The sequence below is a fragment of the Zeus faber genome, assembly GCF_960531495.2.
Source record: "Zeus faber genome assembly, chromosome: 6".
Taxonomy (NCBI): domain Eukaryota; kingdom Metazoa; phylum Chordata; class Actinopteri; order Zeiformes; family Zeidae; genus Zeus; species Zeus faber.
Window position 1 is genome coordinate 1,741,011 of NC_137201.1, and position 14,482 is coordinate 1,755,492.

General features: G+C 41.6%; 1 protein-coding gene across 1 annotated transcript in view; it reads left to right on the plus strand.

The window, feature by feature from the left end:
• Positions 1-14,482, plus strand: part of ckap5 (cytoskeleton associated protein 5) — a 71,196-nt gene that overhangs the window by 26,217 nt on the left and 30,497 nt on the right. Inside the window, 14 exon segments of the mRNA XM_080002413.1 lie at positions 869-961; positions 1,452-1,637; positions 3,240-3,334; positions 3,699-3,882; positions 4,591-4,733; positions 4,842-5,016; positions 6,809-6,922; positions 7,343-7,471; positions 7,663-7,857; positions 8,417-8,534; positions 8,802-8,893; positions 9,868-9,984; positions 10,891-11,013; positions 13,827-13,976. Coding sequence (XP_079858539.1) covers positions 869-961; positions 1,452-1,637; positions 3,240-3,334; positions 3,699-3,882; positions 4,591-4,733; positions 4,842-5,016; positions 6,809-6,922; positions 7,343-7,471; positions 7,663-7,857; positions 8,417-8,534; positions 8,802-8,893; positions 9,868-9,984; positions 10,891-11,013; positions 13,827-13,976 — 1,914 coding nt within the window.

Sequence of the window (14,482 nt, forward strand, 5' to 3'; positions counted from 1 at the left end):
CTTCGTCTGCGAACAGCCCGAGTCCAGCAAAGCCTGATGTTTACCCCCTGGTAGCCATTACCGATACTTGGTAGGCTCCTTTCCGACCGGGGGAGGGATCGGGCGGGCCGGCGACCCGGACCACCTGGCAGAGTTCCATACTAGGACAGTTGTGGCGGTCATGGCCGGGCTGCCCACAGTGTCTGCACCCTTGCCCAGACATTTGTGCAGCTCCCTGATTTCCCGCGGCAGCACCGCGACGGGAGCTGAGGGAGGACAGAGAGGGGACAGCACGGGAAGGGGAGAGAGCTCCCGGTCGGCGGCGGCGCACCGGCAGCCGGACACAGTGTGCTCCAAGGAGCTCACTCTGGCGAGGATGCGCCCCAGCTGGCAGCGGAGGTACTCCCACTCTTTCTCCATTTCAGCGAGGCTGTTCCGAAGCCCGCGGATCGACTCCGGGGCGCCTTTTATTCGGCACCCTGCCCCTCCCGGATCCTGTCTTCTTTGCCACTTGTGGGGTTTTCTTCCCACAGTTAAGGGTTCAGGGAGGGAGTCTTTTTGGCCGTGGTGTGCCAACATGGCTTGAGTTTTATTGTCCGTTACAGGGTCTGGCACGCAGGCCACTATTTTATATATATATATATATATATATATATATATATATATATATATATATATTGCTCTGAGGATCTATTATAAAAGGGTTGGTAAGGGTTGCTTGATTTTGACCAATCAGCACCGTGTGGGCGCTGATAGGGCCAATTCGAGGCAGCTTGGTGGCCGCGGGAAAAGGGAACCGTGGGGAACCGTCGTCCGCAGCCGGTGCTTGTCATATATAAATACATAACAAGCTCTGCGTACATTTTCTATTATTTTCCTTGCTTGTCAGGCTGTTGAGACCATGGACAAGGCAGAAATGCCGTGCCAGGCTCTGGTGAGGATGCTGGCCAAGAAGCCTGGGTGGAAAGAGACCAACTTCCAGGTATCCATTGCTGTGGTGATCACTTCACCAACAGGCACTGCTGTTCATAGAACGCCACTGACTATCTCTCACTTTTGTTTTTAATGATAGATTTTCTATTTTTGCCATTATTTATAACTGTTCTTAGAACAACCTTGCTGAACACTTAATGTATTTAAATATGTCTTGTTTTTCTTTTTTTTTTCGTTATTTTTTTTAACCATTTTGTTTAGTAACAATAATCACATTTTATTTACAACTACTTTTTGCAATTGCAACAGTACATCCAAAGCATAACGTTGGTTACAGTATTGCGTTCCCGTGGATGTAGCCAAAAGACCTTATAGCGAAGGGCAATACAGTCAAAAAGATGATAAAATGTACAGGTTGCGACAATTTTTCTTTTTTTCTGTATGACATAAAGACTGTTTGACAATATTTTGGGTTCACATTTTTCAAATGCCCAGTCAGTTTTATTATTAATGACTTTGTTTTACCTTGCGACATGCAGGTGATGCAGCTGAAGCTCCGCGTTGTGACTCTCGTAGCCCAGAGGGGACAGTTTTCGAGGACCTCTGCCTCCGTGGTTTTGGACTGCCTGGTGGACAAGGTTGGAGATATTAAGTGCGGGGGAAACGCCAAAGAGGGTCTGACTGCTATTGGCGAGGCCTGTTCGCTGCCCTGGACCGCTGAACAGGTTTTTAAAATTTTCAGAGCACAAAGGTCATCAGGGAGGCTGAAAACACAAACAAATGTACACAGAAACTGTTCCTAGATCAATCAAAGTTTAATTAAATCTTAGCCAGAACCAATGCCAGAACCAATAAACAAACGTTTTATCAACCGGTATTTACATTTGTAACTGTAACTCAAGCAGTTCTGTTAGCAGAACAGACTAGTCACACTCTGTGACTGGTCTGCTAACAGAGCTAAACTTATACTAAACGTAAATAATCCAAAAACAAAAGCCCACAGGAACCCTAAGCATTATAACTGAGTATATAATTAGGTTAGTAAGACATTATAAATATGTGACGCACCACATCCAAAATTTGATTCTAGCAGATTTATGTTCCTCAAGTTGTTTTCTATGTCTCAACTTATTTTTAAAATTGAGTTTGATTTCTAAATATTATGTAAATATTAAAAGGTTGAGGCTACGAGCATTCATACATAGTCGAGTTACTCACCACTCTTGTTGAACTCAAATTAAAGAATAATAGAAGAAGTTATGGAAGAATAGAGGGTTCATGCTAGTATAGTGAGCATGAATTTATGAATGAAATGAAAAAGAATTACTTTAAAATTAAAGGATTAACTTGAATTATTAAAAAATATATATATATTTTTTTATAAATGAAGGTTTCAAATGTTATTTCAGTAAAACACATTCAACATTATCATTGATATTGCATTAAATGTGTTTATGAATGTGTAGACTCTTCTGGACTTTTGTTCTGAAAGACTGGAAATGCTTCTAAAACTTTAAACCCTGATTTCTTAGAACTTCTGTTTTCAGCACCGTAATCTTTAATAAGCCATAGCTTCCAAAATATTTTGATTCCCACAAGTCATACCTTGTTTTAAGGCTCTGATTCTCCACTTTCATATCAGTTGAAAAAACAAAAATGTCAATGTGGCAGACAAAGGGGCGTGGTCAGGCACGGGCTGCGGACGACAGCACAGTTCCCTGTGGGAAGAGACCCCCACAAGTAAGGGTTTAGGGAGGGAGGCAGGCAGAGTCTTTCTGACCGTGGTGCGCCGACATGGCGAGAGTTTTATTGTTCATTTCAATATGTGGCACACAGGCTACAATTATATATATCACTGAGGAGTCTTATAATAATTGTGGATAATAATGGTCCTCTCGGGCGCAGGAGGAATGGCATTCCGCTGCTGGGCTGCTCACGAGCCTGTACGCCGATCTCCTCTGTAAGACAAACAAACATGTAAGAAATCTCCCTGCCTAAAGTCTGACCAATCAGCACCAATTCGAGGCAGCTTGGTGGCCACGGGGAAAAGGGAACTGTGCTGTCGTCCGCAGCCGGTGCTTGCCGCCACAGTCAAATTTCAAAATGTGACCATAAGTATGGGTGGGTCGCCAATGTTATTATAGGCCAGGCTTAAATGTGACACAAAATAAAAAAAAAAAAAAACATCTAGGGGTCCCTGCTCTGTTTCTTTATCCACCAAGGGGTCCTTGGGCTGAAAAAGGTTGAAGACCCATGCCTCCATGCATTTACTGTGAAATCCAGACATTAACCACTTCCAATGGTTAACACTTCCTTTGCTGTCTCAGGTGGTGTCGATGGCCTTTTCCCAGAAGAACCCCAAGAACCAGGCCGAGTCCCTTAACTGGCTGGCCAACGCTATAAAGGAGTTTGGATTTACTGGGTAATTAGATACTGGTGTTGACACGTTAAAGGTTATTGATTGTAAGTGAGTGAGAATGTGACTATGCATAGATTTTGAGAATTTATGACAATCGTCCCAGAAAATATTTTTTTTGATGAACTCTGCTCGAGTTTTACAAGAAAATTAAAGTTTCTGGTTTTTCTTTCAGTGAAATAAGTAACTTTTTTATTATGCTTTATGACTCCAAGCTAATACTCTGTACTATTGAGTAAAGTAATGGACAAGTTTATGGTTAATAAGTTAGTTTGTTTTAGTTCCAAATTGACACACTTATCAATGTAGCCTGAATCTTGTTTTGACAATACACACTACTAATTGTCTTTCTCTCTCTCTCTCCATCCAGAATTAACGTAAAAGCTTTCATCAACAATGTGAAGACGGCCCTGGGAGCTACCAACCCCGCCATCAGGACAGCGGCCATCACTCTGCTTGGGGTCATGCACCTCTACATGGGCGCCCCACTGCGTATGTTCTTCGAGGATGAGAAACCCGCCCTGCTGTCGCAAATCGATGCAGAGTTTGAGAAGGTACTGGTGTCTTTTCTGGGGTTGTTATGTGAAGATGTTTACAAGTTTATTTTGTTTTTGTTGTTTTGCTGAAAGTATAAAGGAATCGTTATTTTTATTTGTATTCATTTTTTTAAACTATGGATTTCTCACTCATTCTATGATGTGCGTGGCACATAATAAAGCTACAGTCCTTTAAGAGACAGAATGAGTGTCAATAAGTTGTATTTAATGGTGAGGGGAAGGGTTTGTTTTTTTTGGTCAAAAATGTACTGGTGAATAAATGCATTTAAAAACACTGTAGGGCTTTTAATTTAAAAAATAAAATTCTACATTTTCCCAGTGAAATTTGTTTCATTCAGTGTGTGTCTGTAATTGTATTATTTAAATGTCAAACAAAACAACAAAATTGTGCTTTGTGTAAATGACAAAAAAAAAGAAAGTCTGAATAGCATTTTTCTAAATTGCATTTGTTTTAAATTGCCTTGTCGTTGTTTTGACTTGATTTTATTATTTCGTGGCCTCACTACTTTTAACCCATATTGGATTTCTGAAGTAGTCAGAAGGAGATCAATCAATTGATGGTCATCTCAATATTAAATTGTCCAGATTTCCCGTTGACATGTATCTTTCCAATCTGTTGACAAAGTATTTACAATTTTAAAAGTATTTAAAAGTCCTGTTTTAGTGGAGTCGAGCCACCAATATTTGTCTCTGTCACCCCCGCAGATGCATGGTCAGTCCCCACCTGCCCCGACTCGTGGGGCCAGGAAGGCAGGGGCGGAGGAGGATGGTGATGAAGGGGAGGAACAGGACGAGGAGGCGGGGGTAGGACAGGACATTATGGATCTTTTGCCTCGAACAGACATCAGGTAACTCAATATACCCCTTCGCAAATGTCATATTTTGCTTCTTCCACTCTCTTCACTGGTTTGTTTGCTCACACTCTCCTGTCTTCTGATTGCCTTGTCTGTGTAAAGCGACAAGATCTCGTCGGACATGGTGTCTAAAATTGGGGATAAGAACTGGAAGATCCGGAAGGAGGGCTTGGACGAGGCGGCAATTGTCATCTCTGAGGCAAAGTTCATCACGGCCAACATAGGGGAGTTGCCCCATGCGCTAAAAGCACGTCTCAACGACTCCAACAAGATCCTGGTCAGTTAGAGGCACCGAATTTTACTTCCTTCTTTTTCATTGTTCCTTCTTTTTACTTTTCTGGTTTTTTTTTTCTTGAAGTAATCTGTATTCAAATGACCAATCAACAAATTGTATGGAAAAGGCTTATGAAATTACAGACAACTGGATATTATTTGTTTATTTGTAATTATTTTCCTCTTACCAATAATGGGATAAAAACGTAAGCAATACTCAAATGGGTTATATACCACTGTTCATTGGTATTAGAAAACATGCAAGGTTTCATGAAATTTTGTACAGCAGGGCTATTCAACTTCATTCTGTTGGGGGCCAGATTTCTAACTCGTTGCCAACTCAGAGGCTTGAAAACTGGAAAAAAAAACACTTGAAAAAGTTAAAATGCTTAACCACCAAATTATGAATTTACCAAAAAAAAATGCTTAAAGTGATACGGCTAGGCTAGGTCATTCCCTCTGCAGCCATGCATTGAGCTAACACATATGGCATGCAGCTTGTCGCTATCTCAGCCCTGGACACATGGGTATGACACTGGTATCGACCTTCTAGTCTGAATCTGGGTGAGATGGACATAAAGCCAATCTAACCCCAACAAATGGAGAATCCCTTTCTTAGGGGACCTATTATGAAAATCACTTTTTCAGTGTTTGTGCACATACATTTCGGTCTTTAATGGGCCTACTAACACACAAACTGTGAAATAAGAACCAAGTCAGTTTTTATTTTTTCGTTTTTTTTTCCTCCCAGTTTTTCTGCCTCAGTCATAAAACACATGATTCAACAAGCCATTCAGATTTGCGACCCCTTCTTACGTCACATAGGGGCCTCAGTAGAATTAGAACCGCCCCTCAATCTGAGTAACTCCACCCACGACTGCAGAAATTTCAAGCACTGCCGGGAACTGCTTTGTTGGCTTATAGACCAGTACAAATCTTTTATAAGAGGAATCAATACAAACTGTCTGTGAAAAACCTGCAGACGAGGGAAATGTAAGTATTAAAAAAATAATTCTGCTGTGTGTTTCGTTCTTTTAAAAAAAGCATGTAGTAGGTAGACTATCCATTTCCCCCAAACAAAACCTATAAAAATAATGTGTTTTTATTGTAGTTTTATCGTTGTTATATGTATTTATTTATTTATTTTTACGTTATTATATTTTCCAACATTTACTAATTGAATGAAAAAAAAAAATAAAAAAATCCCTGTGCGGCGTTCCCCACAACCTTGGTGCATGGCAACCAAAGTCAGAACAAACTTTTAAATGAAGCCTTGTAAGATCTAATATGAGTGAAGATTCAGCAACTGGATTGCTTATTTCTCATCATAAATTTGTTCAAAAACAGATTTTGGTGGACTGATTAGGTGAAATAAGTGAAAGTTTACGGACTTCATAAAACGCAACCTGGAACTCAATGCTCAAGCCCCATTAGCTCATAATCACATGGTTATTTTTTGTTGGTACTTTAAGCTCTACAAGTATTTCTGAACTACTACTGTTTTGTTTTTTTTGCTAAGCTTCAGATTTATTCAAAGGGACGGTCTGCATTAATGCAGGGGCCATATTTGGCCCGAGGGCCTCCAATTGACTAGCCTGTTATACAGTGTCCCTTTTAAAGTAAGGGGGTGTGTAAATCAAAACTTTAGGGCTACAATTCACTAAAGATGTTGTATGCGAAAGCCCCCCTGGACTTTGTGATGTCTACAATTGGGGCTAAAGTAAATGGGTAGATATGTGATGACATGTGATGTTTGTCTCTAATGTACAGTATGTCTGTAATTTGTCCCATCTCAGGTGCAGCAAACCCTGTCTATCTTGCAACAACTAGCCACCGCTATGGGCCCTGGACTCAAGCAACACGTTAAACCGCTTGGAATTCCCATCATAACTGTATTGGGGGATAGTAAGGTGTGTGTGTGTGTGTGTGTGTGTGTGTGTGTGTGTGTGTGTGTGTGTGTGTGTGTGTGTGTGTGTGTGTGTGTGTGTGTGTGTGTGTGTGTGTGTGTGTGTGTGTGTGTGTGTGTGGCTGAAATAATGTACCTCCATTGTTGTTAAAGCTATCTAATATAGCAAAGCCTGTTAACACTGAGTTTGTGTTTTAGATTTTTCTTTTTTATTATTATTATCTTATTTATTATTATGTGTGTGTATTTATTTCCCTCTTTATAATATTGCCTAGAAGACACCATGATGTGTTATTCCTTGTAGACATTGCCGTAGTTTTAGACTTAAACATTTGATGGAAAGATTGTTAATTTTTTGGGTTCTCAATACGTCTTTCGGCAAGCCCCCCCCCCGGCACACAAACAAATTAACTCTGTGTTGTAGGCTAATGTGAGAGCTGCTGCCATGACAGCACTGCAGTCTTGGGTGGAACAGACAGGGATGAAGGAGTGGCTAGAGGGAGATGACCTCTCAGAAGAGCTGAAAAGGGAGAATCCCTTCCTACGACAGGAGGTATACACACACACACACACACACACACACACACACACACACACACACACACACACACACACACACACACACACACACACACACACACACACACACACACACACACACACACACACACACACACACAGACAGACACCCCTGCCCCTGCCATGAGAATGGAAGTTGTCGTATTAACCTTTCTGCTCCCTTAGGTGCTTGGCTGGCTGGCAGAAAAGCTGCCCACACTGAGGACAGTACCAGGGGACCTGATGCTGTGTCTCCCCAATCTCTACGTCTGCTTGGAGGACAGGAACGGAGATGTCAGGAAGAAGGCGCAAGATGCCCTACCTATGTTCATGATGCACTTGGGTTTCGACAAGATGAGCAAAGCCACTGGGAAACTCAAGGTGAAGAGTGCTCGTGCATTAGGGATGGATTTACCTTTGTCCTTAAAGTCCCTGTAAAGCAAAAATAAATGTGTTCTACAGAAAAATGTAATAATTTTCCCGACCAAATTTGAATGATTAAAATATCGCTAAGTATTTAAAATTACGTTTAAAAGTCGTGAAAAAATAGGCAGTCCCCTCTGCTCTGAAACACTGGGGGCATGTCCGCTGAAGGCGCTGAAAATACAAATACACCCCGAGAGCCGCTGCAGGGACAGACTCTCGATCTGTGAGCACAAAGCACACACCCACAGAGCTGAACAACGAGTCGGGGGGGTTGGTATTTTATTATTTTGGATGTATTTAATTCCTTATTGAATTAAACAAAAATGCCCTGTGCTTCTGACTACGCACTGATTACGTTGTTCAGTCTTTTCACATGTTTTCAGCAATGGTTTTTTAACATGTATAATGTGTTTAGAAAGAAATCACTGAATTCACTTTACCTGGACTTTAAATACTATAACCATATTGCTTCGCTTTCCTCTCTGCTGTGCCCAATGTACTTGTTTCCCTCCAGCCTGCCTCAAAGGACCAGGTGGTTGTCATGTTGGACAAGGCCAGGACAGCGATGCCAGCCAAGCCCGCTGCTGCCCTGGCCGGATCAGCGAAGGTCATGGGGACCAAGGCTACTCCAGGTCAGTGTGGAACTGAGCAAAAGATGACCTGACTGACTTAAAGTACCTGTAAAGTGAAAATAAGGTTGTGTTCTGAGTTTATCACATCACAGAAAAATGTGTTATTAATCACCAAGCCAAATTTGAATGATTAAAAAATCAGCAAGTGAATAAAATTAGGTTTTAAAATCATGAAACCGAGGCAGTATAGTTCGAGGGCCTTGAAAACGCCAAGATTACAAAAGGGGGGTATGTAGAAATAGAGATGACTTCAGCTGTCTTCTCCAGGGTCCAGGCCTCAACCAGCTGGTGAAGAATACAACGCCCCAGACACCAAACCTGAACCCAAGAAGGTCAAAGGAGGAGTGGCTGTCAAGAAGGTACTTTTACTTACTTTATAGTACAGAGTTGTTTTTCCTTTGCTCTACATGGAAAAAAAAAAACAAGGGGGGGTGGGGTTATTGTGTGTATGTAATGTATGTAAAATGCTATACATAGCATTTTTATTTAAGTTTTTTTATTTGTAAGTATGTGTATGCATATTAGGGGTGTAACGATACACTGAACTTGAAGTCCCAGTGTTCCCACAGCGAAATAGAGCTACTATTACAACTACTTGTCTTTGAAGGAATAAGGCGACTTGAGAACGAGACGCGAAAAACAAAACAATGTTTTTGAGTTTTTGTGTCGTCATTTGTTGTCTCCAAATCTACTGCGCAATTGTCTTATGTGAACCGATAATTATGGAAAGAGTTTCACCTTGAGTGCCAGAATGTGTCGACCCGTTATTATGGCGAGCTGTTTGAACACTTTTAAAAAATTACTTGTAATTATATTTTAATTACTAGTTGCTATTCCAACAGTTGCTAGTAACTGTTTTAGTTTTACTAGTAAAAATGTATTAGGTACTAGTACTTATTTATTGGATACTAGTAACTATTATGATGTTACGATAAGTAGTAGTAACTTTTAAAAAGTGACTAGTTAGTCCTATTGATTAAATGTTAAAACGGCTTGCCATAATAACGGGTGGACACATTCCGGCCCTTAGAGGTGAAACTTTTGATATCTGAATCTAAGTTGGCCTCAGTTGGCATCGAAATAACTCTCAACTACCATTAACGAGGGGCTTATAGAACCAACAACTTTCTGCCAAGCAGTTTTGTGTAGTTACACTCCTTATATGTACATAGTATATTTGCACGACAAATGTGCCTGTACCAGCGTTGTCCTTGCTTTTTCAATGATGTATGTTTATGTTCTGTTTATGAGCTCATTCAGCCATTCCTTGCACCTCAATCCCGTTGTTTCACCTTGACGTTCACCTGTAATGTGGTTGTTTCTATCCGCCCAGCCCCCCTCCCCTCCCGAGGAGCCTGTGGCCCCTATTCCCACCACAGAGAAGGACAAAGACACAAACGCTAATAAAAAGCCCCCCCCCAAAGGGAAGACTGCTGCTGGCAGTCAACAGGTAGATGAGTAGGGGCGCCAAGCTGTATTTGGCTAACAAGTGTTCCAGGGATCCATTTAGCGTTTGACAGAGAAAAATACATATAAACAACACGCTTACATTACATTGTTGCCATTGCTAGATTAGTTAAAACCCTTGACAAGTGTTTGTCCCAACCTGTGTTTGTCCCAACCTGTGTCTGATGCTGGGGTATTCGTTTTTATTTTTTAATTAACTTTAGGCTAATTGAGCCCATACCTGTACGTTGTTGGGTGCTGATTTTACATCACTTAATCAACACACTTATAACACAAATAGGAACCTATTTTTGTTGGCTACAATGTCTACATAGGTCTTAAGAACCACTTTAAATCCCACTGCCAGCTATCTTTCTTAAACCACCGGAACGCAGAAGCTTGTTGGCCCAAACCATGCCCTGCCCATCCTCAACCCGAGCCTGGTCTCATCCTGCCCCTGCTGTGTCTTATCATGTCTTTATATGATCACAAATTATGCCACAGTGGGCTGGTACACCGAATGGGGGAGGGCTACTCCATTACAATACTCGTTCTCCTATCATAACTAACTTCACAGTCAATATTGTGTTTTTTTAACATTGGAGAAAGCAATATGGCGATGAGGTGTCCAAGCCAGCACATTGCATGAATATATTTTCCAGCGGCATGTTGCATGCTTAGTAAAGTGCTTCTTGTCATGAACTTAAACTTCAGCTCTCTTCAGCTCTGTCTGTAGTCCTAACAGATCCATGTTCATTGCTGCAAACATGCTATAGACTCCTGTGGACACACCATTACTGCACATTCATGTACTAAAACACTCTGCACAGTATACAGTATACGTACTCCAATAGACCAGTCACGCTTACTAATTGCTAATCATTGTCCTATGGCTGCCTCCCCTTCCCAGGGTACAGCAAGTAAGAAACCCCCTGCCAAAGGCCCTAAGGATGATGAGGATAGGTCTGGGCCCATCTTTATCCTCATCCCCAGTGCCAAGGAACAGCGGATCAAAGAGGAGAAGCAACTGAAGGTACAGGAGAGTGAAATTGAAACATGGGAGGGATTTTGTGTTAGACCTCCTTTGTTTACAGTCACCGTTATGTCTAAACTAATCGGTCTCAATCTTCATCCGGGTTGAGAAAACAATGGCTTCAGTTCAGGTAACATCTAGGGCTACCCCCAAATAGTCAACTAAACGTTAGTCTACGTGAGTTTTACAGCACACCCAAGATGGTGGACGAGGCTACCAACTTGTCTTTTGTGGCGTTGATACTCCATCTATTTAGACATAATATGAACGAAAGAGTGGAAAGGAATATAAAGGAAAGCAGAAAGAGTACGTAGCAGCTACGCTCTGTGCACAAAGATCTGCACAAAGTTAAGTAACTGGTGCATGATAGAGGTGTCATCAATGCGTGACATGCACTCGCTCGCTGTGTATGCTCCGGACAATTACCTGCTCTGTTCACACATGCTCAATCTGTCATTACGCAGACTTTGTACTAGGGTGCTGGATGGGTGAAGTCCGGGTAATGTCCTGTCCAAATGATACCGACATTGGTGTTCACACATTCAGCTCCTTCAGGTAATGTCCGGATAATTTCAGGGTTGCAGTGCATGTGTGAAATCATCGTTAGTTAACCAAGTTTTTCATTGGTCGGTTGGTTGCAGGAAAAGAAAACTCCATTCGGGAGCTGCACCTTGTCAAAAGTAACCCGAAAACCTACATGGCTGGACCCATGTATGAAACACTAGAGGGCTTTTAATTTGAAACTAATTTGAACAAAAATAAATGTTCAGTCTTCTGCTGGTTATTCTGACACATTCAGAAGAATAATTACAGCTTTTGACAGTTTGGCGGTAATTAACAGGCAGCTCGCTTCATGCGTGTGTGCCGTGCAGAGCTTGTAAATTACATTTTTATTTTAAAGGTTGGTTATTAGTAATTGTGTTGGTGTTACTGATAAAGTAACAAAATTTTCAGTCCCCTTGCTGTTTGACACATTCAGATTCATTTCAACTTTTGATGAGTGATTTTGCCGGTCTAATTAACAGGCAGCTCACTTTGTGCATGCAGCGCTTGTGAATTTAATTTGTATTTTAAAGGCTGGTTTTTAGATTTTGTATTTATCCGTAATGTAGCACAGTGTTAACAATGTTAGTTATGCCCCAAAAATATATATTTAAATAATTAAAAACCCTGTCAAGTGAATTCAGTGATTTCTTTTAAGAGAAAGAAAAAAACCTTGCAAATTCCTTGTATGTATGTGTACATACTTGGCGAGTAAAGCTGATTCTATTCTAAATGTAAGACAGTAATTGCTGAAAACATGTGAAAAGGCTGTGACCGATCTTCAGACCTTTAATCGGTTTCTCACAATTTTTGTGGTCTGCATTTTTTGGGCGGGCTTAAATCTTTACTCTATGACGTAGAGTGGTCATACTTGGCATGGCCCTTCCCCTTACATTATATAAATACTAGGTCGGATGGTGAAATAAACTAAGCTAACAGCCCAGAGATTGGGATCAAATGCTGTTTTGAGAATAAACACCTGGATTAAAAGTTGTCTTCAGGGAGACTGTGAACTCATGCCACGGACGCCTGTAACAAAAAAGTACCGTCCCATTGCCGCACCGGATTTGGTAACGTTAGCATTAGCTGCATGCTAACAGGCTGTGGAGCCCCAACCTGGCCTGCTGAGGAGCAGGGGGCACCGGAGACAGGGTGTCCCGCAGCCAGACAGTGCGCTTTGAGGTCCACGACTGGAGACACTGGACTGGGTTTAACAGAACATTTGAACATGGAATTTACTTACTCCAATACAAAAGTTTAATGCGATTGTGGGCGGTTTTAGCATCTTCAGCACAGCGTCTTGGAGCACTGCCTTTTTTTTTTTTTTTTTCCCCCACAATTTTGAAACCTAATTTTATATACTTGATGTGGGAGTCTCTACCCACAGGTACAGGTTTAGGGAGGAAGACAGTCTTTCTGCCAGTGGGGCGCCGACATGGCGAGAGTTAATTGATGGTAATAAACAAAAAGGCTCGCTAGTCAAAATAAGACCATAAAATAAAAGGAATAATCCGGGTTTCTGCTCGGTCACGGTCTGATCAGCAGGCTGTCGGCGTCCTGCATCACGCCATCCCCACTGCAAGATAAACAACACATAAGAAAACGCTCCCAGCCAGCTCTGACCAATCAGCGCTAAAGAGGATGATCAGACAGACCCGGTACAGCTGCACCGCAACAGAATGAAGCCAGCACCTTCACCTGCAGACCGTGGCTTAACCACTTCCCCTCGTCTGGGGGCGTCAAACTTGGCAATTTTTTTAATCATTCAAATTTGGCTGGGTGGTTGATAACACATTTTTCTGTGGTGTGACAAACTCAGAGGACATTTTTATTTTTGTTTTACAGGGACTTTAAATTAATAATATAAATGTGTGACAACTAGTAAACTAATGTCTTGAACTGACTGAAAATCTTTAGTCGGGGGCAGCCCTAGTAACATCCAAAGCCTCTTGGAGCATTGCTGATGTTGCTGTACTCCAAGGTTTTCATAAAATCTCAACTACTAGTAAAACAATGCAAAAGGCAGCAAATTGTGACATTAAATTGTCAGCACAGATACATTTTTTTGGGGGGTAGATATATTTTCTGAGATTTCCCAAACTTTGTCGGAGCCTTGGACTCTCTCGATACACATGTACTCCAATAGTGAAGCTGTCACAAGACAGCTGATCTTCATTCACAATTAAATTTTAAATAATGCAAAAAAATAATCCTGGTTTACTTATGCTTGGTTGCATTTCTGTTTACATATTTATATTTTTTTGGTCTAGATCTTGAAGTGGAATTTCATGACTCCCCGTGATGAATATGTGGAACAGCTGAAAGCCCAGATGTCCAGCTGTTTTGCCAAGTGGCTTCTGGACGAGCTTTTCCACGTTGACTTCCAGAGACACGTCAAGGCTATAGGAGTCATGATCGAGGTGCAGGGACCTGTGTGTGTGTGTGTGTGTGTGTGTGTGTGTGTGTGTGTGTGTGTGTGTGTGTGTGTGTGTGTGTGTGCGTGTGTGCGTGTGTGCGTGTGTGCGTGTGTGCGTGTGTGCGTGCGTGCGTGCGTGCGTGCGTGCGTGCGTGCGTGCGTGTGTGATCACTTTCTCTATCTTGCCAATGTCTGTGCTAATGGGCCATTATGGATATAGGCAGTGTTGGAGGAGAGACTGGCTCTTGTGTACCATTGCCTAAGAACCAGGTAGAGGCCAGTGTTTTCATTCTAAAACATTAGAAAATATAGGTGTCTGCGTCTAAGTGCACTATTCAAATTCTAACAATGTAATCCTTAGCAGAATGAATATTTGTGACCCACCGCGTACTTTAGGGTCATTTGGCGACTTTCGGAAAATCATTCAATCAAATCTTTTATTTAACAGTAAGAATATACATGTTTTAAAAAAGTGGAATAATTTTCGAGTTTAAAAGTATGGACAACACA